The 26,256-nt window shown below is 43.8% G+C and overlaps 1 protein-coding gene across 3 annotated transcripts in view; it reads left to right on the forward strand.

Annotated features, from left to right (window-relative positions):
* nek1 (NIMA-related kinase 1) overlaps positions 1 to 26,256 on the forward strand; it is a 40,688-nt gene that overhangs the window by 5,819 nt on the left and 8,613 nt on the right. The window contains exons 11-32 of one of the 3 annotated variants that reach the window (XM_084307902.1): positions 1,258 to 1,370; positions 1,727 to 1,792; positions 2,451 to 2,510; positions 2,606 to 2,653; positions 2,785 to 2,865; positions 3,516 to 3,715; positions 6,476 to 6,589; positions 6,713 to 6,815; positions 7,131 to 7,217; positions 7,865 to 7,948; positions 8,532 to 8,609; positions 11,549 to 11,644; positions 11,756 to 11,941; positions 12,051 to 12,104; positions 14,266 to 14,488; positions 14,618 to 14,743; positions 15,303 to 15,461; positions 19,751 to 20,032; positions 20,129 to 20,234; positions 23,257 to 23,333; positions 24,871 to 25,088; positions 25,880 to 26,034. In XM_084307902.1, the coding sequence (XP_084164028.1) occupies positions 1,258 to 1,370; positions 1,727 to 1,792; positions 2,451 to 2,510; positions 2,606 to 2,653; positions 2,785 to 2,865; positions 3,516 to 3,715; positions 6,476 to 6,589; positions 6,713 to 6,815; positions 7,131 to 7,217; positions 7,865 to 7,948; positions 8,532 to 8,609; positions 11,549 to 11,644; positions 11,756 to 11,941; positions 12,051 to 12,104; positions 14,266 to 14,488; positions 14,618 to 14,743; positions 15,303 to 15,461; positions 19,751 to 20,032; positions 20,129 to 20,234; positions 23,257 to 23,333; positions 24,871 to 25,088; positions 25,880 to 26,034 (2,716 nt within the window). The remainder of the gene's footprint in view (positions 1 to 1,257; positions 1,371 to 1,726; positions 1,793 to 2,450; positions 2,511 to 2,605; positions 2,654 to 2,784; positions 2,866 to 3,515; positions 3,716 to 6,475; positions 6,590 to 6,712; positions 6,816 to 7,130; positions 7,218 to 7,864; positions 7,949 to 8,531; positions 8,610 to 11,548; positions 11,645 to 11,755; positions 11,942 to 12,050; positions 12,105 to 14,265; positions 14,489 to 14,617; positions 14,744 to 15,302; positions 15,462 to 19,750; positions 20,033 to 20,128; positions 20,235 to 23,256; positions 23,334 to 24,870; positions 25,089 to 25,879; positions 26,035 to 26,256) is intronic. The other 2 variants (XM_084307903.1, XM_084307904.1) reach the window with 2 other exon arrangements.

Raw genomic sequence — 26,256 nt, forward strand, 5'->3', positions numbered from 1 at the left:
GTTGGACTTTTTCAAAACTACACTTCCCAAAGGCCTCTAGCTTTCTTCAAGCAAATTACTTCCTGATTATTATTTTTTATTTTTCTTATTACTCTGGATTATATACCACAAAACTGAACGTTATTGGCATATATTGGAGCGCAGTTAGTTTGTCTCCCTTATTTTGAGCATTTAGCAACCATCCAATTTGAAATCAGTTTCAAAATGGCGGATCTCTTGTACATACAGTAGATTTCATTATCTGTTCTTTATGCACGCCTGGTGATACTAAATCCAAATTGCACTCTGCCATTCGAAGGAAGATTTGGCCCAATCCATAAATGTGCGAATTGGCTATAAAAAAGTAATTTATAGGCCTGCTATTCTATATTCTATAATAATATTTCAAATTGCATTGGTCCGGATGGGAGAAGAGAATTCAGTACTGTAACTAAAAAACCTTCTGTTTTTCATGTCTGGTCATTTTTAGCATGGTGTTATTCACTGTCAAAGATGCAAAGAAAAATCATAATTAGGGATGTCCGATATTATCGGCCTACCGATATTATCGGCCGGTATTGGCATTCAAATGTAATATCGGAAATTATCGGTATCTGTTTTAAAAACATTTTTTTCCCTTTTTTTTACATTTATTTACCCAGGCAAGCAAGTAAGAACAAATTCGGATTTTATTTATTGTCAAAAGTATGCATAATGTTGTGTTAATTCCACGACAAGAGATATGTAATGTTAATTACCTGAAATTATTCTGTTTTTTTGGGGGGGGGAAACCCTGCATATATCGGTATCGGTTGATATCGGTATCGGAAATTAAGAGTTGGACAATATCGGTATATCGGTAAAAAAGCCAATATCGAACATCCCTAATCATAATTCATATTCTCCTTTTTTGTTTCATCACAATTTAAGCAAGCCTAGTAATAGACACAATATTTCTGACACTGGGAATATATTCACTGAGGTCCATAGATGTCCCTAGATACCAAGAACATGCAAATGGCCTTGTAGAAGTGGAGCAATATTCCATTCGATTAGGTATGTATTTTAGGCGGATTTTCTGAAAATAGGGCTCCGGGCTTAAGAGGTTAAATGATAAATTCATTCAATAATTTCTTGGTTGGAAAAAGAATACTTTTATTCTGCAACCTTCTAAAAGCTCTGTGGATATATATATATATATATATATATATATATATATATTGTAATTTATGTGACTAGCCAAGTGTCCTTCCCCTCCTTCCATACCTCTCGCCACAGCCCAGAAGATTACCAAACCAGCTGCCAAATATGGAGTGCCTTTGACCGTCAAGAAGGTCTCAGATGTAGCAAGGAAGCCTGCAGAGAGGAAACCAGCTGTAAAACACAAAGCGGTTAGTAGTTCCTGGTGACAACACTCCTCTCAGCTGTGTTGCCACCAGTGCTTCTCAGTGATTTCTCATGGTTGTTTTAAAGGCGTCTTTCATGTTTACCACTTTCATGTTTACCTCCAAGTGACGCATATAGACCTTTTCAGAAGAATCTCATTGCTAGGGGAACAGCTTGGGCCCATGTGTGTATTTCCTGTCGGCTATTGGATTAGCAAACGCTGCAGCGCATGGGTCCATTTAGAATGTTTTACGTTGTCATGTTTGAAAAGGTCCATAGAAGCCATCTCCCTTTTTCCGTGTGTGTGTGTGTTCACCCCTGTGTATAAAACCTCTGAATTCCACTGTCGTATGTTGCCCAGGCCCCCCTCCCAGCAGCTCCCCAAAGAAGAGTGAGTCGAGTGGAGGAAGAGAGGAGAAAATACGAGGTACAGCTGTGAGCTCAGCCCCAATGTGACTTGTATATATATTAACCTCTCCCTTCCTTCCTCTCTCTTCCCCTTAACTAGTGTCCCAGACAGTATCCAAACTAGGCACATATTGACCATTTTGGTAACCGAGCTGCCACTGACTTAACCGTTGATCGGAAAAGAAGGGCTTCTGCTTATCTCTGTCCTGTTACTGGGATATCTTTTTTCACCAGGTTAGACTGGTAAAGATAATTTTTTAAGATTTAAGAGTCTATTCTACTGGATTTCGACTCTCGGAGTCACCGACCAGGAGTCGACTCTGACTCTTAAGGTCGTTGGGGGTCGAGGAATCTACTCTTTTTGGAGTCGACTCTCCGCTACAGTACGGTTCACTTGCACGTGAAGTTCCCCCTCCCGTCTGTTCTATGTTTTCCTCCCTGTCATCACCTCTCCTTTTGAGTGCAGCCTTTTCCCCTGTTATTTATTTTTCTTCTCCCAGTCCGTTTCCAAGTGTCGTTCCTCATTTCGCTCCCTCTCTCCCTGTCGACATGAAACACTAATATACTTCCGTCCTCCTCTCATACCCTCTATCCAGCCGAGCAGCCCTGCCTCTGCACCTCGGCAGGTCCTTCGTACCGCACTTTATGATTTGAGACGTTTCTTTGTTTTGCTGCAGGAAGGCGTCAGGAAGAAAAGGATGGAGCTGATCGAGAAGGAGAGGAAACAGAGGGAACAGGTGAGAGAGCATTGAGCCTCAAGTACCGGTGTGTAATGTTCTCGCGAGGTGTTCCTTTTCGCCTTAAGCTGTTTTGTGATCCGTCTCTTCCACAGATGTTCCTGTTTAAGGCAGCGCAGATGAAGAGATATGAAAAGGAAAAGGTAAGCCGTAAATGTAAAAAAAAATTATTATTGGCTACATCACCGGTGAGATAAAGCGGTAAAAGTCACACTTATGTGTCGCCATCCACACTGCTGAAGTGATATGAACTGTGTGAACTTTGACCTCCCAGATCAATCGTATACACCAAGCCAGAGAGCTGGGCTGGAGGCACGTCCTGAGTTCTAGTGGAGGCAGCAGTCCAGAGAGGAAGGTACCGGATGTCCTGTCTTCATTCATATCCTAGTATGATGCAACATGGAGCCCCCCCCTCTCTCTTTCTGGCAGAGCTTTCTCCACGTTCATAGCTTTGGGTGATCAATCATTTTGCTGTTCGGCATTGAGGTCATAAAATGGTTACATCTACTAAGTAACATTCGTTTTTTTTTATTAACGTTTTCTGGATTCAACAAGCGCAAGAGAAATTCTATGAAACTGTTTTACAATCATCGCGGTCCAGTGGCTTCTGTGTTCCACGGTATAATCAAAGGGGCACAGGTCTGTTGAAGTCGATGCTGTTTGGGCTCCGCTCATAGTGTGTAATTCCATAGTATAAGTAAGTATCTATAGGCATGTTACTTTCTTTTGGCAATGGGAGTGGGTTTCTTCATTGATCACTTATCCATCATCAGGGAACAAGTATCTTGTGTTTTTATTATAAATCAATTCTGGGTAATCTTAATTATGCTAATGAGCATTAGAGAAAATGCTTCTGTAAATGGTGTGGGCGGCACATCTGAGCTTTTTGCCCTTAGTACCTTGAATAACTTTAATTCTACAATTGCATCGTCTTGCATTGAAATTATGTGAGTCGGTTTGGTCCCAATTCCATCGCAGCATCACGGTTTTGTCTTCTCACCCCAGTGCTTTGGACGTGGTGGTGGTTTAAGGGCAGCGGGTGCTGCTCCTGGCATTGGCCCAAGCCTTGCTCAGATGGCAGGGCCATCCCCAGGCCTCGGCGCCCAATATGAGCATTTCCATGCTGCCCTGGACCAGATGGCCAAGCCCCAATCCAAAGAGGCCAGCAGGGAGGGATACTTAGTGGGAGGCGACATGCCCCTTCGGTAGGTTCAGTCCTCGGCCTCCTTTTTATTAATCTGATCTGGTAGATGGTTGACAGTATTTTTAGATGCGAAGTGCCTGTATGACTGTTAATGTCACTCACTCACTCACTCACTCACTCACTCACTCACTCACTCACTCATTCATTCATTCAGTCGATCAGTAATTCACTCACTCATTCAGTCGATCAGTAATTCATTCAATCACTCACACTTAGCCACTTTGCCCCTAGTGGCGGCTCAATGGAGTGGCTCTTTGTGTGAAACCAGTTCAATCTATACTTTACATCTCCGACAGTCACCATGTGCAACACAGGGCATCCACCCAGAGCCAACCATCTCAACACACGGTATGAAAGCTCCTGGTAGAAAACCATTATATTCAATAGAACACCTGATTCTTACTGACATTCTGAGGCGTGTTTATAGGGTAGCTAAGTATTCGAGTTTGCTTGCCTATTTGTTGATACTAGAGAAAGAGAGAGCCATCGCTCACTTTTCCATTGGGCCAATATCACGGTCGATGCACGATGTTACTCTTTCATCATGGTATGCAGCATGCGTGTCTGTTAGGCCTGTCCCCGACGCGTCTATGCCAAATACAACGCAGTTCGGTTTCCGGGTTCCTCTGATTGGCCACTAAGCCCACGTGACCGCGCGCTAGCACGCCCCCCTTATCGCCCGCTGCCGCGCTGTGAGGCGGAAGAGCCAGCGAGGCGACGCGAGGCGGTGGTTTCAGCAGCAGCGGCCGCCTTCTTCCGAGGCGGCTCGTTCTTATTAATCCCTAATGTCATGTATGTTGTGTATGTCATAAATGTCGATATGAATTGAAAATGGGGGACCCTGATGTAAACAAGACGAAAGTCTTTCTCTGGTCTGCATCCCCTTAACAATTATGTGTATTGCGCCTTACTGTATTGTACGCATTCTGCAATCTGTTAAATAAAGTTTTCATTCATTCATTCATTCATTTCTCCCCCACTACTCACAAAAGTAACACTAAATAGATAAAGTACAACAACGCCAGACTCAAGAAACTGTGTTCCCTTTGGCGCAATACACACAATTGTTAAGGGGATGCAGACCAGAGAAAGACGTTTGTCTTGTTTACATCAGGGTCCCCCATTTTCAATTCATATCGACATTTATGACAAACACAACATACATGACAGCTTTGGCTGTTTGTACGATGAAACAAAGAACTTCTAAGATATACATTAACTTGGATTTCAGTGATATTCAGCGGTTATGTCAGTGTTCTTAAAAGCTTGTAGTTGTGCATGTCATAAAAAAACAAACTTGAATAATTTGGGTATTTCTGAATGTTTTGGCATGAGTCTATATACGATGCATTTTTGTGTAATTGTTTGATCATAATACAGGACTAAGGAACATGGTATTTTTTTATTTAAAATTATATATATAGGACTATGTATAAAGAAACCATTTCTTCTTTCAGAAAGGCTGATATAAAGCTAATGTTTTGTGTAATTGTTATACTCATTGAGGACCATTACATTTGTAGTATTAATCGTAGAATCATATCATATCAGTACCTTCAATAAAGAGTAGATCTGACTACTTTACTGAATTAACAATTACTGTGAATATCTCCAAACCACGCTCACAAACATTGAGTAACAATACCTTGGATGATGTAACTGATATGGATATTAGTCGCGCTACTGGAGAAAAAGACGCTGGTACCCTTGACAGTTAAAAAAAAAGGAAATCACTTTATTCATTCCAGATGTAGCTTATTTTTCCAATCATATTGTACTGAACAAAGATTAGCAACACATTTTCTTGCGGTGAATTCCTGCCTGAACATTCAAGACATGCTGTATTGCGTGGGGCTTTTAGAGAGGAAGATCCGTAGGACATCACAACGTCGATTCCTGAACGCAACCTATTTGATAGAGGAGAGATTACACCCATGCAGCCTCGAGTGTCGTGTGCAGTGTAAACAAACATTGTTTATGAGAACACATCCAAAGGGAACACAGTTTCTTGAGTCTGGCGTTGTTGTACTTTATCTATTTAGTGTTACTTTTGGGAGTAGTGGGGGAGAAATGAATGAATACAGTACGGCGCAATACACACAATTGTTAAGGGGATGCAGACCAGAGAAAGACTTTCGTCTTGTTTACATCGGGGTCCCCCATTTTCAATTCATATCGACATTTATGACATGCACAACATACATGACATTAGGGATTAATAAGAACGAGCCGCCTCGGAAGAAGACGGCCGCTGCTGCTGAAACCACCGCCTCGCGTCGCTGGCTCTTCCGCTTCACAGCGCGGCAGCGGGCGATAAGGGGGGCGTGCTAGCGCGTGGTCACGTGGCTTAGTGGCCAATCAGAGGAACCCGGAAACCGAACTGCGTTGTATTTGGCATAGACGCGTCCCCGACTAAGGATTTGACTTTGATTGGCCAAAATTTGCCCCCCCTCCCTGAATGCAAAAAAATTATAATTATATATATATTGAAAGAATGACCCCAAAAAAAATATACATATATATATATATATATTATTATAATCTTTTTTTGCATTAGACTAAGAGGTTGGGTTGGCAGTCGACTACGGGCCCTTTCGATCGATTAGTCGACTATTCAACTAGTCGAGGTCAGCCCTAGTGTCTGTTGTGCAAATCTGTGCACAAAGGACACCATGAGCTTTACAGCACGGACAACGGCTCCCCCTTAAATCCTGCGACACTTAGCATCTATGACACGTGTGTCCTTGTTGTTGCGTGTCAGGGGTGTACCTGCTGCCACCGGCCCAGTGCTGCCCAACGGCCCGGCCCACAACCTCCCGAACCCTAACGCAGTCAGAAGAGAGCTGCAGAGGCTGCAGTTCGTCCATATTAGCAGGTCAGTGGAAGTCCTCCTCACTCAACCACTTACTCTCGCTTGAAAGCTTTGTGAGGTTGCATGTCTTCTCGTGTGTTAAAAATAGCCCAGATGTGGATGTTATTCCGACCCCTTTGTCTCCAGGCAACGTGGTCAGATGGCCGCCGGACGGGCCTATCAGGTGGAGGAGTTTCTACAGCGTAAGAGGGAGGCCATGCTCAACAAAGAGCGAGCCGAGGGACAGCTGGTATGTAGTACTGCTTACTTCACATACGCTCTGAATATACTTAACCGTGATTGCTACGCTGACTCTTTGTTGTATCATCATGGTTACATGACAACTTGCAGGTGGGGGGGGGGGGGGGGGGGGGGGATTGGTTGAAAAGAGAAGCTAGGTGGCACTGTGTTGTGTTTGTGGGGTTCTGTATAACTCATTTAAACACGGGACATTTTAATAGTGTTCTCATGTCAGGCCCCGGCTCATGACCTCTGTGTCAGTCAGGGTTAGGGGGGGCTCTGCATCCTTCTTCTAAAAAGTATGGTTGAATTGAACGGTGAACAGGGTGCCCGGCAAAACCTGGCAGCCATATATGGGAGCCGGGCAGGTTCGCTTCGGTGCAGGAGACCCCAAGTCAACCAAGAAGAGGAGGTACGAGCCCAGGCCTGGCTGTCCAGCTTGCCACACACCCCTTCACCAGACACGCCCATAACGTGACCCAGCAGCACCCCCCCCCCCCCCCCCCCCATGACCACTCCCTGCACCGCATGATGTGTGTGTGTATGTGTGTGTGTGTGTGTGTGTGTGCATGTAAGAACGATGTGTATTAGAGCCCATTCATTATTTATTTGGCGTCCCACCCCCAGTAATGGCTAATGTCTTCCCATTGCATCAGATACCATTGTTTGATGTTATATTTGGGTCCTCTCTTGTTAAGTTATTTTGACTATGTTTCAAATAACCACACCACCTGCCGTTGAGTTGTTGTTTAACTGCACCTTTTTGATTATAAATATTTTTGTTGCACTAACATTTGCCAAACACTGATGATGTTCTTGCACTGGCTGGATGGCTGCAATTTAAAATTTTGTGACTGTGTGTTTTTTGTAAACAAGTCAATGTGAAGTTTACAAAGCTTTATCTGTGCTTATTTGTATTCCCTCTACCAAAATGTGTATAATTGTGACTATCTATTATCTTTATAATATGTGTGTGTGTGTGTGTGAGTGATTATTTTGTATTATGTGTTGTGTGTTTTGTTTTTTTCGCCAATGTGACATATATGCATTTGTTGTCAGGAGTACCTGGCCAGACTGAGACAGATCAGACTGCAGAACTTTAATGAGCGGCAGCAGATGAAAGCACAACTCCGAGGAGAAAAGGTACAGTCTTCTCATATCCTCCTCATCTCTCATATCCTCATCTCTCTTATCCTCCTCTCATATCCTCCTCACTCCTTTTAATGGTCCTATGTGGCAAACCCCACCCTTCTGGGACCCCGAGTGGGTTCAAAACAAATGCTGAGAATTATGTGCACATAATATTTGACCCAGTTCTGCTTGATAAGAACTTTGGGTTTATATTGCTTCCTGGTTATTGTTGCTCCCTGTTTCAGTACGACAGTGATGGTTCTGACAGCCAGGTTATTGTTGCTCCCTGTTTCAGTACGACAGTGATGGTTCTGACAGCCAGGTTATTGTTGCTCCCTGTTTCAGTACGACAGTGATGGTTCTGACAGCCAGGTTATTGTTGCTCCCTGTTTCAGTACGACAGTGATTGTTCTGACAGCCAGGTTATTGTTGCTCCCTGTTTCAGTACGACAGTGATGGTTCTGACAGCCAGGTTATTGTTGCTCCCTGTTTCAGTACGACAGTGATGGTTCTGACAGCCAGGTTATTGTTGCTCCCTGTTTCAGTACGACAGTGACGGTTCTGATAGCCAGGTTATTGTTGCTCCCTGTTTCAGTACGACAGTGATGGTTCTGAGAGCCAGGAGTCCAGTGAGGAGACAGAGCTCAGAAGGAAAAAAATAGAGGCTTTGAAGGTATGTCTGCTTATCCCAAATGTAAACCAAGTCTTACATTTAAATACCATGTTGTGATTTAACCTGTTCCACACGATGTGAAAATCCGCATAAAATATATACCTAGGTAAATGGAATATTGCTCCACTTCTACAAGGGCTATTTGCATATTCTTGGTATCTAGGTACATCTATGGACCTCAGGGAATGTATTCACAGTGTCAGAAATATTGTGTCTATTACTAGGCTTGCTTAAATTGTGATGAAACAAAGGAGAATATGAATTATGATTTTTCTTTGCATCTTTGACAGTGAATAACACCATGATAATAATGACCAAACTTAAAAAACTGCCACTGACCTCGTTCAGTACCCCCTTGAGATCATGTGTACAAAAAATCGAAGGAAATTAATAACGGGAAGATGATAAAACCGAAGGTTCTGTAGATACAGTACTGAATTCTCCCATCCGGACCAATGCAATTTGAAATATTATTATAGAATATAGAATAGATGCTTATACATTACCTTATTATAGCCAATTCGCACATTTATATATATATACATGTATTATCTTTCAAATGCCCGAGTTCAATTTGGATTTAGTATCACCAGGCGTGCATAAGAACAGATAATATCTACTGTAATCGACTGTACTTTTTTTATTTCCCCCACAGTGCAACCGTTTTGAAACTAATTTCAGATCTAATTGTTCCTACATGCTAACAATAGGGAGGAGAAACTAACTGCGTTTCAATATTTGTCAAAAACGTTACCTTGTGTCGCTTATTATCGCGAATAATACCAGTTATTGACATATTCATAATTCAACTCTGAACTTTGAACCCCCATAGAACTTTTTTTTTTATCCACTTTTTATCCCATTTTCAATTTTTCTCCCATCCCAATTTCGTATAGTCCAATTCAACCCTCCCCTGTCTCGAACGCTGTTTCTTGCCTTCCACAAGCCGGCTGCAATGTGGACGAAGCCATACATAGCACGAGTCCACTCCGATACTCGAGGTAGCAGCCGTCGCATCTTTTCACCTGCGCGGCGCGATCTTTCAGCGTCAGGGGTCTGCGCTTTGGAGGGGCGCCGCCCCCATCGCTTCTTGATTCTACTGCGCAGGCGCACCAACCGACCTGTAGGAGTCGCTGTCCACAACGTCCGATCCCCACCCCTCAGTTTTCCCTCCCCCTAATACTGCCAATTGTATTAGTCCGGACGACCAGCCAAACTGAAAACGATGTGGAGAGCTGGGCAAGTGCCTTGCCCACTGCACCACCTAGCCGCCCTAACCCCTATAGAACTTGAAGGGAAATGTAGTTCGGAAAAATTCCAACGCTGATCCACAGCTATGCATGCCCTCGACAAAATGGCTGCAAAAAAACTACAATTCCCATGGTTCAACATTTTCAAAATGGTCGCCGTCTTGGAATATACTTCAGCAAATCGAGAAGGTAAAACTATCTAATGGCACTTTTAACCTATTGCTAAACTAACGTATTGATGATAATATACATTCTACATGCTTTTTTTTTTTTTTTTAAACTTTATTTTTTAGCGTTTATCGCTTTTCTGGTCAAGCATGACCGACAGAAACAGGTTGAAACGGGATATAGAGCAGGGGAAGACATTCTGATAAATGACGGCGGGTCCGGGAATCGAACTCGTGTCCACCAGATCCGTGACGCAGCACGGTTTTCCCCGACGCAGAAATAGCGCCGAGATATGCGGTGAGCTACTGGAGCTCCCCTCATTCTACATGCTTTTATGACATGTTAGTGATGTTAACACTTTGAGTGCCGGGACACGTCTTTTCACGTCTTTGCTGGCCATGCTAAAGTTGCCGGGGGACGCTGTAGAGCGTCCTTATATCAATATTTCAAAAATCTGCGATTGGATTCATAATCCCCCTCCGCTGGCCTGAGATCCACCAGCAGGACCCACTGAGCTCTCTGGCGGTTCAGGAGCGCCATCTGGTGGCCGATCGGCGCAATCGCCCAACAGGATGTTGAATAGAGGTTGTCATGACGACCGTAGTACTTCCGGGCGCTCGCTATAGTTCATGTGACTCTGGCTCGTCACGCTACACAGTGATCGATTGGCAATAACTCGATAAACAACATGATTTGGACGTATATACCATTATACAAGCTGGAGATGGACCGGGTAAAAATATATCCCATAATGATAAAATTTCTACTCGACGATGATCGCCCAACGGCGCGCGGAGACTGGGGTGAGTTTCAGCGTGTAACGTTACCTTCTTCGATAATAACTGTTATTATCAACATTTGACCCACATTAGATGATTGGTATAACGCTGCCCACGGAATTATAAACGCCCCCTCGCCCATCCGGTCAACATCAGATGACGTGTAGTAACTTCTAGAAGTACGTCTAGTTGGAATTTTTTATATCGCGCTGATTGCCATCAAACTGTATTTCATCATCAATATAATGCATTTGGGGCTATATATCACGTTCTGGAGAAAGCTGCAGAAAGAGATGAAAACATACTTATACATTAGACCATACTTTACTATGAATATGTGAATGAAAAAGTTTAACGTTGCTACACAATGAACAATACATATAGGACTTTGAATGGGCCCTAATAATGGCAATGTAGCAATAGAATTTAAAAAGTTATAGCCCTGCAAAGAAGGGGACTTTCTCCATAGACAAATAGCGCTGGCAATCTATGGTATATCATGAATTTAACCTTAGGCAACCAAAGTGTTAATACTTGAATAAGTTTGATTTTAAAATCGCATTTTTTTTGCATCACTCTGAAAAATATGGATATATGATCATAATGTCATTTAGGGGTCGGTACCGACCCTGGGGGGTGGAACAAGTTGTGCTTATGTTATTTTACATATGGTAATTTGAAATTAAACGTTGACAAAGAAAACTGCATTGAACATGCCACTGTTTGCGCGCACGTCTCCCAGGCCCAAACGAACGCCCGTGCCGCAGTGCTGAAGGAGCAGCTGGAGAAGAAGAGGAACGAGGCGTACGGGAGAGAGAAGAGCGCCTGGGAGGAACATGTAAGATCAGCCCCTTCTTCGTCTTGCCTCTACCATGCACAGTATACCCTCATCAGGTGCTCGGCGTTCTAGCTGTTAACTGGTGATCTCTGTTGCTGTGTGTTGTGGCAGCTTGCAGCTCGGGGCCTGAAGGTTGCCATGGCAGCAGCAGCAGCACCTCTTACCTGTGAGACTCCTCCTCTTCCTCAGTCTGGCCCCTCCCAGCCAGAGTCTGCTGCTAAAGCTCTGCTCCTGCCTCCATCCAAGCCCTCCACCCCAGCCATATCACTGAGTGCCGCCTTGAAGGATGTTGGCGCAGTAAGTACATCTGTACACGGTTTATAATCCTACAGTCTCCATCATCACTATATATATATTGTTTAAAGTTGTTGCTTTGCTGAAACAGTGTTGTTTTTTTGTTTGGCAGAATTCTCCCATTAACGAAGAGCCTCCTAAGCCAGAGGCTGCTGTTGTGATCCAGGTGAGTTTGTCGGCAGTCCATAAGCATCTATTAGAGGTTTAGTCATCTCCAATACAGTCTCGATCAGAAAACGTAAATAAAGTACTAATCAACCACAGGAAAAAAGGTACATAATATATTTAAGTTTTGTGTACCACCAGGTGTCGAACCAATAATGATTGTGGTTGCAGGCTAGTCCTCTCAAGTCTCACCACTAGACTAAGGTCGCTTTCACATATAGTTTTGGTGGACTCGGTGCGGTTCTGGTGGTGAAGTTGCAACATTGTTGCATTCTTCATTTGGTTCGCCTGCGTTCACATAGAAATCTGTGAGGCGCACCGAACCTTCTGAACAATGTCACGCGGTCGAAAAGGGCGCTTGTCTATTGGACAGTGGAAATGTGTGTGTGGCTGCGAGCCCGTGTGTGTCTGTGTGTGGACTGTCTGCGAGCCCTCCAGATCAGCGGAGGCGAGTTTTGACATGGCATTGATCCATTGTTCTATTGAAGAACATTACCACCATCCTCTCGCTAAACAACTTGTAGACCACAGTGTTTTTATGAGTGCCCACAAGTAGCTGTTTTATTAATAATATAATAAGCCACGTTTTTTCTTCCTTCTTCCCAAGATGCACAGATATATAGATATATAGATAGATAGAGAGATAGATGCAGTGTGCTTGTTTTGCAGTGAATGAATGCTGCGAGCAGTGGTAAGGTAATAATAGTATTGACGTGGCATTGATCCATTGATCAAATGCCGTGCGCCTCAGTAATAATAATAAGCCGCGTTTTTTCTTCCTTCTTCCCAAGATGCACAGTTAGATAGATAGATAGATAGAGAGATAGATGCAGTGTGCTTGTTTTGCAGTGAATGAATGCTGCGAGCAGTGGTAAGGTAATAATAGTATTACTATTACTATAATAATAATAAGCCGCGTTTTTAATAATCACTTCCTATATTTGGTTCGCGTTTGGTCCGATGAAGCCAACCGAGACCGACGTTTTCAGGCGGACCAGAGTTCGCCTGTTTGGTCCGCGAACCGAGTTCGACACGCATTCACACAAACCCGAAAAACCGGACTATCGAATTCTGGTCCGAAAGTCCGGACCAAACAGCCCCTGTGTGAAAGCGACCTAAAAGACCCACCCACCCTGATACAAACCTAGCAATACTATGATTATGGTAACTTTTAACGGTTATGGTTTAAAAATAAAATATAAAGTTAGGGTTAGATGGTTATGGTTAGTTTAAGGTAACAGTGTTTTCTGAAAACGTTAAAAGTAAAAAATCTTGGCGGCCGGGTAGCGCAGCGGACTAAGCGTCTGTCTACCACCACAGAGCCAGTGGGATCGAATCCGGCTGTGGTGCCTCCGGCGCAGACTGTCCATACTAACACAATTGGCAGTGTTAGCGGGTGGGAAGCCGGCGTGGGTGTGTCCGGGTCGTTGTAAACAGCGACTCCTACAGTTCGGTCGGGGCGCCTGCACAGAAGGGGAAGGATCTAGGAGAGGTAGTGTGACCTTCCACACGTTACACTCTCCCAGTGAGAGTCCGCGCTGCCAGGTGAAAAGAAGCGGTGGGCTGGGTACACATGTGTCGGAGGAAGCATGTGATAGTCTCCGCCCTCCCAGACCGACGGTAGGGGGTAGAGTGCGCAACGACCAGGAAGGGGATTGGGAATTGGCATAACGGCTAACATTGGGATGGGAGAAAAATGGAAAAAGAAGGGGGAAAAAGATTATTATTTTTTTTTATCTTTGAATATGTAATATATCTACTTATTTGTAATAACATTGTACATTTTCGTAAATTCGTCAATATATTACATATGGCTATAACATAACGTACAATATGTTCATTTTTCCTGTGGTCGATGTTAAGCGAGATCGGGGGACCCTGATGTAAACAAGACGAAAGTCTCTGGTCTGCATCCCCTTAACAATTGTATGTATTGAGCTGTACTGTACCCATTCTGCAATCTGTTAATAAAGTTTTCAATCAATCAATCTCTTACAGTATCTCACCTTGCCACATTTTGTAATCTTGTAAGCCTAATTGGAGGTGAAAACTACAGGAGGCGTAGTGATTTTTGTACCTCCGTTTTTGACAATTGACGAATGTGAACATTGCTACACGACGCCTTACTTTGTGACGTCTGTATATTTCCCATTACACGTCAGAGTGAAAAAAAGGAGATCCTGCGTCGACTCAACCAGAACCCGAGGGCCCGGAGTCCGGTGGGAGAGGGACCGTGTCCTCCTGCACCCCCCCAGCGGAGGAGTCTGCCCATCACAGAGGAGTGGCCGGCCTCGGGAGGAGACCGGAGGAAGTGGGATGCTGCAGCGCCTCCTGTCCTCTCGGTGGCCCAGCACACCTTAGAGGAGACCGGTATCATCACTGCCTGTGAGCTGAGCCTTCACAGAACTCTCTCTCTCTCTCTCTCTCTCTCTCTCTCTCTCTCTGGACGCAAAGACTTGCATACATAGAAAGATGGTTTTCATTATGGTAATGTTTTTTTCCTTTTCTCTCCAGGCATTCGGCTTCTATCCCCAGAGGAGAGGCCACCTTCTGGGGGAGACAGGAAGAAGTGGGAGGCAGGAGGTCCTCTCCTGTCTGTAGCCCAGCAGACACTAGAGGAGACCTGCATCAGGACGGCTGGTGAGTTACACTCTGTACTCGGTACCAGAGCAAATGCAGGCCTATACACTAGAATAGTCTCGGTTGTGACCCGCCAGGCAGCCATGGGCACAATCAACTATGTACTATGTTTGCAACCTAAACTAGTTTTGCTTTGCAAGGGGGGGGGGGGATCCATACAACATCTCCGGTAACTAGAATACAAGGTTTAGCCTGTCTTCCTTGTATGACGCAGGATGCATGATTCATGTCGACAACAAGGTCCACTGCACACAAGAAGGCTGTAAGACCTGCTTCTCTAACACACCTGTTGGTTGCTCCACAGACAGGGTGAACCTGATGAAACATTGTAACATGCAGCAGCGCTCGCTGATGTATTCTTGCACTTGTGTGAGAAGATGGATTTTGAAACAAGCCAAGCATCTCGGCTTCCTCGTGTGCCGTGTACCTTGTTCATTAATACCCAGTGTAGAATACGGCTTCAAAAAAAGAAAGACCCGATATCCTTGGTTGGCCTATTTACCTGTACATTTATCTCTTTTTTTAACATTGATGCATGTGCGTGTCTGTACTGACCCAGAGCAGACAGTGGGAGAAGTCATCATGATGGATGTTCCTCAGGAGGAAGCTCCTAGGAAAGCCTGGGGCAGGAGTCCAGACTCCCAGGTGCTGAGAGTCCTGCAGAAGGCAGAGCTTCAGCCAGTCACCCAACGGCTAGAGGACTTCAGCATCTATGAGGGTAACCAACCTACAGTATTATCCCTGGTTAGACATCATCATTCAAACTCCCTGGTTAGACATCATCATTCAAACTCCCTGGTTAGACATCATCATTCAAACTATCCCTGGTTTAGACATCAGCATTCAAACTATCCCTGGTTAGACGTCATCATTCAAACTATCCCTGGTTAGACGTCATCATTCAAACTCCCTGGTTAGACGTCAGCATTCAAACTCCCTGGTTAGACATCATCATTCAAACTCCCTGGTTAGACGTCATCATTCAAACTCCCTGGTTAGACGTCATCATTCAAACTATCTCTGGTTAGACGTCATCATTCAAACTCCCTGGTTCGACGTCATCATTAAAACTATCCCTGGTTAGACGTCATCATTAAAACTTAGCAGCTGTGAGGGTAACCTACCTCATCATTAAAACGTACAATAATACACCCGAATATCGTATACACTATTTCCCGAATTTCCCCAAGGGAATCAATAAAGGAATATCTTATCTTATCTGATACACACACATAATCTGATTCAATGCAAATTTAGATTTAGAAATTTCAATTAGATTCTCAATCCTTTGCGTTGGTTATGGGCTTTTTTGTTTTTGTTTTGGCTGAGCCTTAAACATTGTGCAAATAGCAGTTGCTATACCATACCTCCAGTTAAACTACGAGACCTAGGGAAGAGAATAAATGACATTTCAATACACTATGTTGGATGTACATTTTCAATTGAGATCATTACACCCCTATTCAAACTGTATTTACCATTCAGACAACATCACTAACCCATGGATAAATCTCAAGTGCTGAATTGCTTCTTACTCACTCAGAAGTATTTGGATGAAGGGATTAGAGAAGTGAGTTTTACGATCTAAAGGATGAATCCCTGGATAGTGTGGAAATTGGAAACTAGAATTTGCCATGATCCTTCCTTTAGAATACTGTTTTGGAGTCTTCATTTAGTTAAGAATATAGGACAGGCATGTATAAGCATTATGCTTCAGTCTGGACCTTTTCAGTCACTGTAAAATCAAATATTGTTAAATGATTGTGCATATTGTATTGTGTGAGATGATGACTGAATAAAATACTACTACTACTTCCCCCTTATCCCTCATAAAAAATACTGCTGAAATTAAGTAAGTAAGAGACGGAGCTGTAGTAGGCCAATTCACAAACGGGGTCTGGGCCCCGTTCCCCGTACCTGGCTAACTGAGTTAGCCGGATAATTTCCAGCATAGCCTGACTTAAGCCGGACCTTTCTGTTCCCCGACGCTCGATTGTCTAAATCACCATGACAACAGATCAAAAAGTTTGAGCCTGGTCGAGAGCAGGGTTAAATTCAGTTAGCTGGATGAACCATGGCCACGCCCCCGCAAAGAAATGCCAGCTCGCTTCCTGAAATGATTCTCACAGTCTAGATCTGCATTATACCATTCTGAATTATGTTTCTGTGCTTCGTTTTCCTAGAGGGGGCTTTTGAAATGTATAATAATAGAACTAAATGCTGATAATAAATCATATTCAGCCTATAGATTTACTTTGTCCTAAATAAAATAATGCACGTCATATACGGCGCTCGGAGTGCGATACACGCTGCATGTGGTTATTTTAATAACGGCGCATTGCAAATGTGAATCCCGCAGGGATATTTTTAATGAATGAAACCTATCGGCCGTTTGGCTCTGATTAGTTTCATATATTCTCCGCTGTAGATTTGCTTAACGGAGCGCCCGGATTGTATTTCATTTAAGCATAAAATTGAAATTGAATGCGTGGATTGTGGTTTTTGTGGATTATGAATTACGAGGAATCTGAGGATTGTTGAATTGTATCATCACTCACACGTTATTGTGATATTGTAACTGGGATTAAAATGTCTGATGAGATGCGCTGTTTGACGGATTTGAGAAATTGAATGAGCCGTTGACGTCACATTAATGCATTTGAGAATAAAGAGATAAAACTTCATTCAAAAGAAAAATATTCGAAACACGGGTCTCTTGTGCTTTGATGGATACACAATGGATATATCCCGTCTGGCACAGTGGTGCAACGGCCAGTGTTCGCTCCTGGCAAGCGGGCGACCCGAGTTCGAGACCCCGCGTTTCCAATATAATTTTTTTGGAATATAATATTAATGATTATACGCAAAAGTAGCCTAGTTTTAAGTTAAAATATTATAAATCTACATGCATTGAGGATGTCATTCTTTATATAGCTCTCAACGTGCACCAAATTGAATTATTCCTACATTGCAAAAAGAAGAAAAAGACTAGAAGAAGTGGGATTCGAACGCGGGTCGTCTGCGTGAAAGTCAAAAGGACAAACCGTCACACCACAGTGCAGATAAGTAAAACATCCACCATACATCAATCAATGGGTAAGAGAGCCGTATCCTTATTCTGAAACAGTTGAACTAATTATTTATCTTCGCTAGCAAGATCTCATTTGATTATCCATTCCATAAACCTACTGCCAGCAGGCAAGTTTAAAGAAATATAATCTGATTGATTATGGTAATGAGGGACTTAAAATTAGCCTATAGATTATGCATTTAACTTGTCGGCGAGGCTATTGAGCCGTACTGCAATCTGTTAATAAAGTTTTAAATCAATTAATCAATCAATGCCGTTAGAAAATCAGGATTTCTGCTATCGATACTTGCTGGCTTTTCAACTGAAGCGGCCGCGCGCACTTATCCTGGGTCTCAAGTCTGGTTCGAGTTAACGAGACTGAATCCACCTTCGAGGAACAGGAAAATCCCGGCTTCAAACATCGGGTTAATTGAATCTGGATAATGGGACTCTTGATCGACTTAGTTGAACCAGGTACGGGGAATAGGGCCCTGGTGTGGATACTATTGTTTGTGAAATGTCAGAATCCAAAAAGGGTGATGAACCACGAGAGGGAGCACAGAGTTGTCATTTACTCATAAAAATACTACTTAAAGGTATAATCTGTAATGTCGGCAACCTCTAAGCAAAAGAGCCCTGCTTGGTATTGCGCTTTGTTTACTTTTGTTAACTGTTTTGGTTTCTTCAGACAAACTGTAAACAAAGTGCAGTACCATGTTGGCATCTTTTGCCTAGAGGTCTCTGTTTGACGACATTACAGATTCTACCTTTAATATATTGAACCAGGTAAAATAAAACATTGTGTTTATTTGTTATAGTATTCTAAAGCTGTACCGGGTACATAAAAAAAAAACCTCTACAATAACTAGTTACAAATGCTTGAATATTGTATAATATCAATACAAATCCCCCAAAATGACCCTTTAAAATAAAGAAATGTCACTTGGAGGATGCTTCTTTGGCATGTGGGCGGTAAACGGTCAGCACTGTTGCCTCACAGCAAGAAGGTCCCAGGCTCGAACCCCAGCAGGGGGGCCTTTCTGTGTGGATTTTGCAAGTTCTCATGTTTGTGGGTTTCCTCCAGGTACTCCCGGTTTCCTCCCACACCATAACAGACATGCATGCTAGGTTTCTACTCCTACCATTCGCATTGAAAGTTTTGTTCATCCATGATAAAATTGTTCTGAATCAAGAAATAATTGTTGTGTAACTAATTGTCGGAAATTGGTTTGGAATATTGGATCCGATTCCTTTAAAAGTGAATTGTATCCTTTTAAAATACCCACTTGTCATTACCCACTGCACAGAGCTCTACGAACCTTCATACAGTTTCACTTCATAATATTATAACATTTTATTTTATATTTTGATCTACTTTTTCTCCCCATTTTTCAATTTTTCTCCCGTCCCCAATTTCATATTGTCCAATTCTACCCTCCCCTGTCTCGAACGTTGTTAGGCCATGCCTCCCACAAGCCGGCTGCAATGTGGACGAAGCCTTGCATCACGCGTCCCCTCCGGTACTCGAGGAGGCAGCTGTCGCATCTTTTCACCTGCACAGCGCGATCTCTCAGCGGCGAGGGTCTGCGTGGGAGGGACACGCCGCCCTCGTCGCTTCCTGATTCTACTGCGCAGGCGCACCAACCGACCTGTAGGAGTCGCTGTCCACAACGTCCGATCCCCACCCACCAGCTTCCCACCCCCTAATACTGCCAATTGTATTAGTATGAACGACCAGCCAAGCTGGTAGCAACGCCGAGAGCTGGGCTCGAACCCAGCATCTCCTGCGTTGGTGGCGAGCGCCTTGCCCACTGGGCCACCTAGCCGCCCTATTATAACAGTTTATGTCAGAGAATTGATTATTATTATTATTATTATTATTATTATCATATACCAGATAGGTAATTCTCTCTCTAATGAGCCAATTATCTTCTCAGACGAGCCTAACCAGACCACAGCACCCGAGCCTAACCAGACGACAGCTGGGCCTAACCAGACGACAGCTGGGCCTAACCAGACGACAGCTGAGCCTAACCAGACAACAGCTGGGCCTAACCAGACGACAGCAGCAGAGCGTCTGAGTGCAGCTAGAGGAGTGATACCCCCTAAGCCAAGCCCACCTGCAGTAGTTCAGAGCCCTGAGGTTAAAGGTCAGGAGAGAACTCTGACTAACGCAGAGGAGAGACTGACTATGCCGCCAGACCTTGGTGACGTTGAGGGTTCGTACATAACCTTGAGCAGCTATTGGTCAACATTTCCAACTCATTCAGACAGGAAAGGTATAAGACGATCACATCTGACCTGAATGCTTACAGATCTGGCAGAGTTGGAGTCTCTGGTCCTGGGGGAGGGCCTAAAGCAGGCCTCACGTCTCCCCGCTGGAGTACAGCAGGCCTGGGAGCAACAGGCCCAGCAGCCAGGGTGAGTCAAGACCTCTACACACACGCACACACACACACACACACACACAAAGTTAATGGACGTGCCCCTCGCCTTGTGTGTTTGTTCATACCAACTGCACTTTCCTCCCACACATCCAGCCAAAAGGCTACAGTATATTTCCATGAAATCCACGTCCAGTGTGTGTGTGTATCTTCCACTTGGAGTGAAGCAGAAAACTGGAGCGTAGGCAGTACCCATACCGGTTCTGTAATAACAAAAATATAATTTCGGTTATATAATTTTTTTTTTTTTTTATTTGTTATTTATTTAGAATATTTTGTATAATAATAATTATAATAATAATACAAAAAATGACAATAATAAAAAAAGAAGAAACACCAGTTAAATGTGTGAAAACAACTGTGTAGCTCATTCTCAACCACTGGTGCTCTTGGAACACATCCCTGGGTCGTCACAGCTGGCTCTCTCATTCACCAACGCAGACCTCGCAGTAAAACTCTGTAGCTAGTTTTGTTACTCCTCAACATCCGAGAAGCACAGAATACTCTGGAGTCAACTTGGATGGCGAGAGTAACCCCCCTGCACAAAAAGGGCAGCAAATTGGACCCAGGCAACTACCGCCCTGTTTCTATTCTTACCTCCATCTCGAAAGTCATGGAAAAAATAGTATACGAACAGGTCAAAAAGTACCTTGTGGAAAAAAAAATCGAAACTACGAATTCCAATCTGGCTTCAGAACATCCCACTCCACTGACTCATGCCTTCTCTATTTGAACGACCACATCAAACAAGAGGTGGACGCGGGCAAATACTGCGGCATGGTCATGCTGGACCTACAAAAGGCCTTCGACACTCTCAATCACTCCATTCTGATTGACAAGCTAAAAGCAATTGGTTTTGATAGACTGTCTGGATGCAATCCTACCTGGAGGGGAGAGCACAGATGGTGGAGGTAAACGGTACTCTATCCCCCCCCCCCTCCCAGTGAGCTGAGGTGTTCCACAAGGAAGCATACTAGGACCGTTACTGTTCCTAATTTATGCAAATGACATGTCGTCCGCTTGTGACTGCAACTTGTTCCTGTTCGCGGACGATTCAGCCCTGCTAGTCTCTGACAAGAACAAGTTGCAGGTTGAAAAAGCCCTCGGCTCGGAACTCGGCAGAATCTGCACCTGGCTCGCTGATAACAAACTATCATTACACCTGGGAAAAACAGAGTCCATTCTCTTCGGATCAAATAACAAACTCAGCAAGACCGACGGCTTCTCAGTTACAGTGGGTGACAATATTGTCACAAGGAAAGATGAAATTACATACCTAGGTTCCATCCTAGAGGCAAATCTTTCCTGTGACAAAATGGCATCCAATGTAATCAAAAAGGTCAACCAACGAACTAGATTCTTGTACCGGATCTCCTCTCTGGTAAACAATAATAATAAACAACAATAATAATTAACCCTTTGATCGCCGGGGTTAAATTCATAATTTACCATCCCTCGCCTGCCCTATTTAACATTGAGAAGTTCCCCTTCTTTGCAGGGCTATAACTTTTTAAATTGTATTGCTCAATTGACATTACCATGGCCCATTCAAAGTCCTATATCTATTGTTCAGGGTGTATCAACGTTATACTTTTTCATTCACATATTCATACTAAAATACGGTCTAAAGTATAAGTATGTTTTTATCGTTTTCTGCAGCTTTCTCCAGAACTTGATTTATAGCCCCAAATGCATTATATTGATGATCAAATACAGTTTGGTAGGAATCTGTGCGAGATAAAAAATGTCAACTGGACGTGGTTCTAGGAGTTACTACGTATGATCTGATGTTGACCGGATGGGCGGGGGGTCGTTTATAATTCCGTGGGCAACGTTATATCATTCATCTAGTGTGGGTGATATGATCATCAGAGCAGTTAGTATCGAAGAAATTAAAAAATAACGCTGAAACTCACCGTAGCTTCCTCGCGCCGTTGGGAGATGAGCATGGAACAAAAACTTTTCTATTATGGGATGTCGAAATATCCGATCCATTTCCAGGTTGTATAATAGTATATACGTCCAAATCATGTTGTTTACCGAGTTATTGGTAACCGATCGCCATACATTGTGTCAAGATGGAGTCCTGCTAATGATAGCGAGTGCCCGGACGAAATATGGGTGAGCACCACTTCATCCGCATCACTTCCTGTTTGGGCGAGCGGCCGATCGGCCACCAGATGGCGCTCTTGAACCGCTAGAGAGTTGATAGGGTCTCACCAGTAGATATAATGTCCCCGGGGGAGAAATATGATTTAGATCACAGATTTTTGAAATATTGATATCAATGATGCTGTACAGTGTCATCGGCAGAATAAGCATGGCGGGGAATGACGCTGAAAAGCGTCAACGGCGATTAAAGGGTTAATTAATAATGATTAATTAATAATTAATAAAATTGTCACTTTTGCAAAGAGCAAGTATCCATGTTCAAACTAGAGTTAGAGCGAACTCGTGCACCCTGCCCCACTGCAACGCTAATGTTAAGGTTTACTGTGTGTATTGGAAAAGGATGATGCTACTGGAAGGAAACAATCTCAAGGTGCTGAAGATTTGGCAGTACCTAGTTCAGTACCCAACCCTAGCCCGCCAGCCAAGTGTACAGTCCATGTGGGACGCACTCGTCCATTAACCCTTTCACTGCCACACTACAGAAGGTTAACCCTTTACTATCACACTACAGACGGTTTCCGTTGGTAGTGTGATGGTAAAGGGTTAACCTCCTGTAGTGTGGCAGTGAAAGGGTTAACCTGCTGTTGTGTGGCAGTGAAAGGGTTAACCTTCTGTGTATTGTCGCAGTGAAAGGGTTAACCGTTTGGTAGTGTGGCAGTGAAAGTGATTAACATGGGCACAGGGCAGAAGCAGCTCCGATCTGTGTGCGCTCCACATCCGCACTGTGACAAGTAGTCATCTCCCATGATATGGTCCTATTAAAAGCACATGAATAGTGGGTGTTATTGAGCATTAGTTTATTGCAATTGTGTGCACTTCCCTTTTAGGACACCAGAGGGCATCGGGAGACCAGCGGAGACCAAGGAGTTGGGAAGGAGGACAGAAAAGCAGACAGAATCTTCAGGTGAGATGGAGGAGAGGTGTCTATCACTTCCTATCACTATCAATACCTGATGGATGCTTACTTGTATCAAAAGTTAAATAAAAAAATGCTGATGAGGGGAGCTCCCGTAGCTCACCGCATATCTCTGCGCTATTTCTACGTCGGGGAAAACCGTGCTCGTCACGGATCTGGGGGACACGAGTTCGATTCTCGGACCCGCCGTCATTTCTCAGAATGTCTTCCCCTGCTCTACATCCCATTTCAACCTGTTTCTGTCGGTCATGCTTGACCAGAAAAAGCGATAAACGCTAAAAAATAAAGTTAAAAAAAAAAAAAAATAAAAAATGCTGATGAAAAAAAACTGTAGTGGTGTTTATCCTATAGGGAGGTGTAGTCTGACATCACTTTAGTTTCCCACCCATATAGGGATTTATCATTGGAAAAATGTATTATCGGCTATTGTAATAATTCTGCCTCATGAACATTGGCAAGCTTTCCATTTGTGCACAAAATGAGTTCCCTTCTATCGCTAACATTATTGTTTAAGCATTTCTGGTTGAAATAAAATGATACGTAATTACTTTACGATTAATTGCAAATTGTTTCATGTTGAGCTATAGATTGCGTATCAATACACACAGAAAGGTACACCATGCCAATTCTCATGCTTTATTTGTTTTAAACTACCGGTAGACTATTTAGAAATGTGTCCATTGGAAATACATTACAATTTCAAGCGAGGTGGACCGGCCGGAAACAACAATGACGTAACCACTACACCTCCCTATAGCCAGCACAGTATGGTCGTCACCCGCAGCACCAAGATTATATTATTATTATATTATAAAAGTATTGTATTTCATCCATAAACAATGGTGTTTCTGTTTAACCAGTGGCCATATGATCTGGCCTGGTACAATTGTACAGTTAGGCCAGGTTTAGCTTAACTAGCTGCCTAACTTTCCCTGGACTACCCCCTACACACAATGTAGGATTGTGATTCTTATCACCACAGAGATACACTGGTGACCTTTATTGAATGTATGCTTGTGAGCCCGCATTTTAAGGTATTTAAAGGTAGAGTGTCATTTTAAAGGTATCATCTGCCATGAAACGGTGACCTCTAGGCAAAAGAGCCCCACTTGGTGTTGCACTTTGTTTACTTTTTTGTTTTGGTCCGACGTGTGGGTTGGAGTTTAGTAACTTTATTATACTGTGAATTCCTACCAGACCTCTCTTGGTAGAGCCTGAGGTGTGGCCAGCAGAAGTAACCCCTCCTCTATACCCACTGAACTCCAACCACCCACATAAGATGAAAGCAAAGCGCAGTACCATGTTGTCATTGTTTTGTCTCGAAGTCGCTGTTTTGACGACATTACAGATTCTACCTTTAACCCTTTCACAACCACACTACAGAAGGTTAACCCTTTCACTACCACACTACAGACGGTTAACCGTCTGTAGTGTGGTAGTGAACCCATCTGTATTGTCGCAGTGAAAGGGTTATCCATGTGGTAGTGAAAGGGTTAAAGGTAACCGCTGTCTCTCTCGTCACCAGGCTTGCCGGCCTGCGAGGAGCCACTGTTTCTGAGGCTGTGCTCCCCGGCCCACCGGCGCACAGCGGCCCTGGCCATGCTCTCCGCCCAGTCCTCCATGGACGACTCCTCGTCCTCCCTGGCCTCGCGCTCCCGCTCCGTCTCACCGCTCCGCTCCAAACACCACGACGCGCTCCTCATTGGCCTCTCCACGGGCATGTTCGACGCCAACAACCCCAAGGTGAACAATAACAACAACAATGGAGCGTGACTTCAAAACAAATGCTTCTGTGTCTTGACTGGAAACGGCATCCTAGTCAAAACATCCACATTTCTCAACGTTTTCAAATTCCATAACTGATTCCGAAATAAATTCCTAAATGGGAAGTATCATTACTTTGTGGAATGAATGAATGGCATGCGGAATTCGGCGTGCGACCCCCGCAATGATATTCAGGCGTTATATAGTGAGACGCATGAGGATGGCACGTATTTCAGCCTGGCCAGCAGCTGGTTGAAGGGCTAAGGAAACGCTCTCTCTCTGCTGAAAATATCGGGGGGTTTTGGGGTATTTTTAGGTCGACGCTCTGTCTTTATTAATGAGGGGGCCTGGGATGGTGCGAGTGCTATTAATCACATTGTCTGGAACAGTAGTGGGCCTGATAGGACAGAAAGAACATCCATCATCCTACATCTTTCATTACCTCCATCAGGGACACTTTTATATATATATATATATATATATATATATATATATATATATATATATAGAGCGTTACTAATGCAATCTTTCCACATCTCTGATGTGTCACCATACCAGAGGCCACTCCACTGGACCCTGCCTTGGCCTCTCTCATGCACACACACACACACACACACACACACACACACATACTCCCACACCCATATGCATGTGTCCTCAGGTTTTCCTCCGATAATAATCCCGACGAACGTTGTCATAACTGGGACGATGGAATGTATGTATGCAGTGTGTGTGTGTGGTGGTAATAAGGGTGTTTGTGTTGCTGTCAGATGCTGAGGACCTGCTCTCTCCCAGACCTCAGTCGCCTCTTCAGCCCTCAGAGGGAACCTCCTGTGGCTAGCGGGACCGTTGCCCCTGACAACCACCTGGAAATAGAAGACCTGGAGGAGGCGGCTAAGGACGAGGATCAGTCAGAGACAGAGGAGTAAGACATGCACACACACACACACACACACACACACACACACACTTATACACACATACTTATATACACACACATCCACACAGACGTATACACACACACTTATACACACATACTTATATATACACACACACAGACTTATACAAACATCCACACACACACACACACACACACACACACACACACACACACACACACACACACACACACACACACACACACACA

Source organism: Notolepis coatsorum (assembly GCF_963971535.1).
Source record: "Notolepis coatsorum genome assembly, chromosome: 2".
Classification (NCBI taxonomy): Eukaryota; Metazoa; Chordata; class Actinopteri; order Aulopiformes; family Paralepididae; genus Notolepis; species Notolepis coatsorum.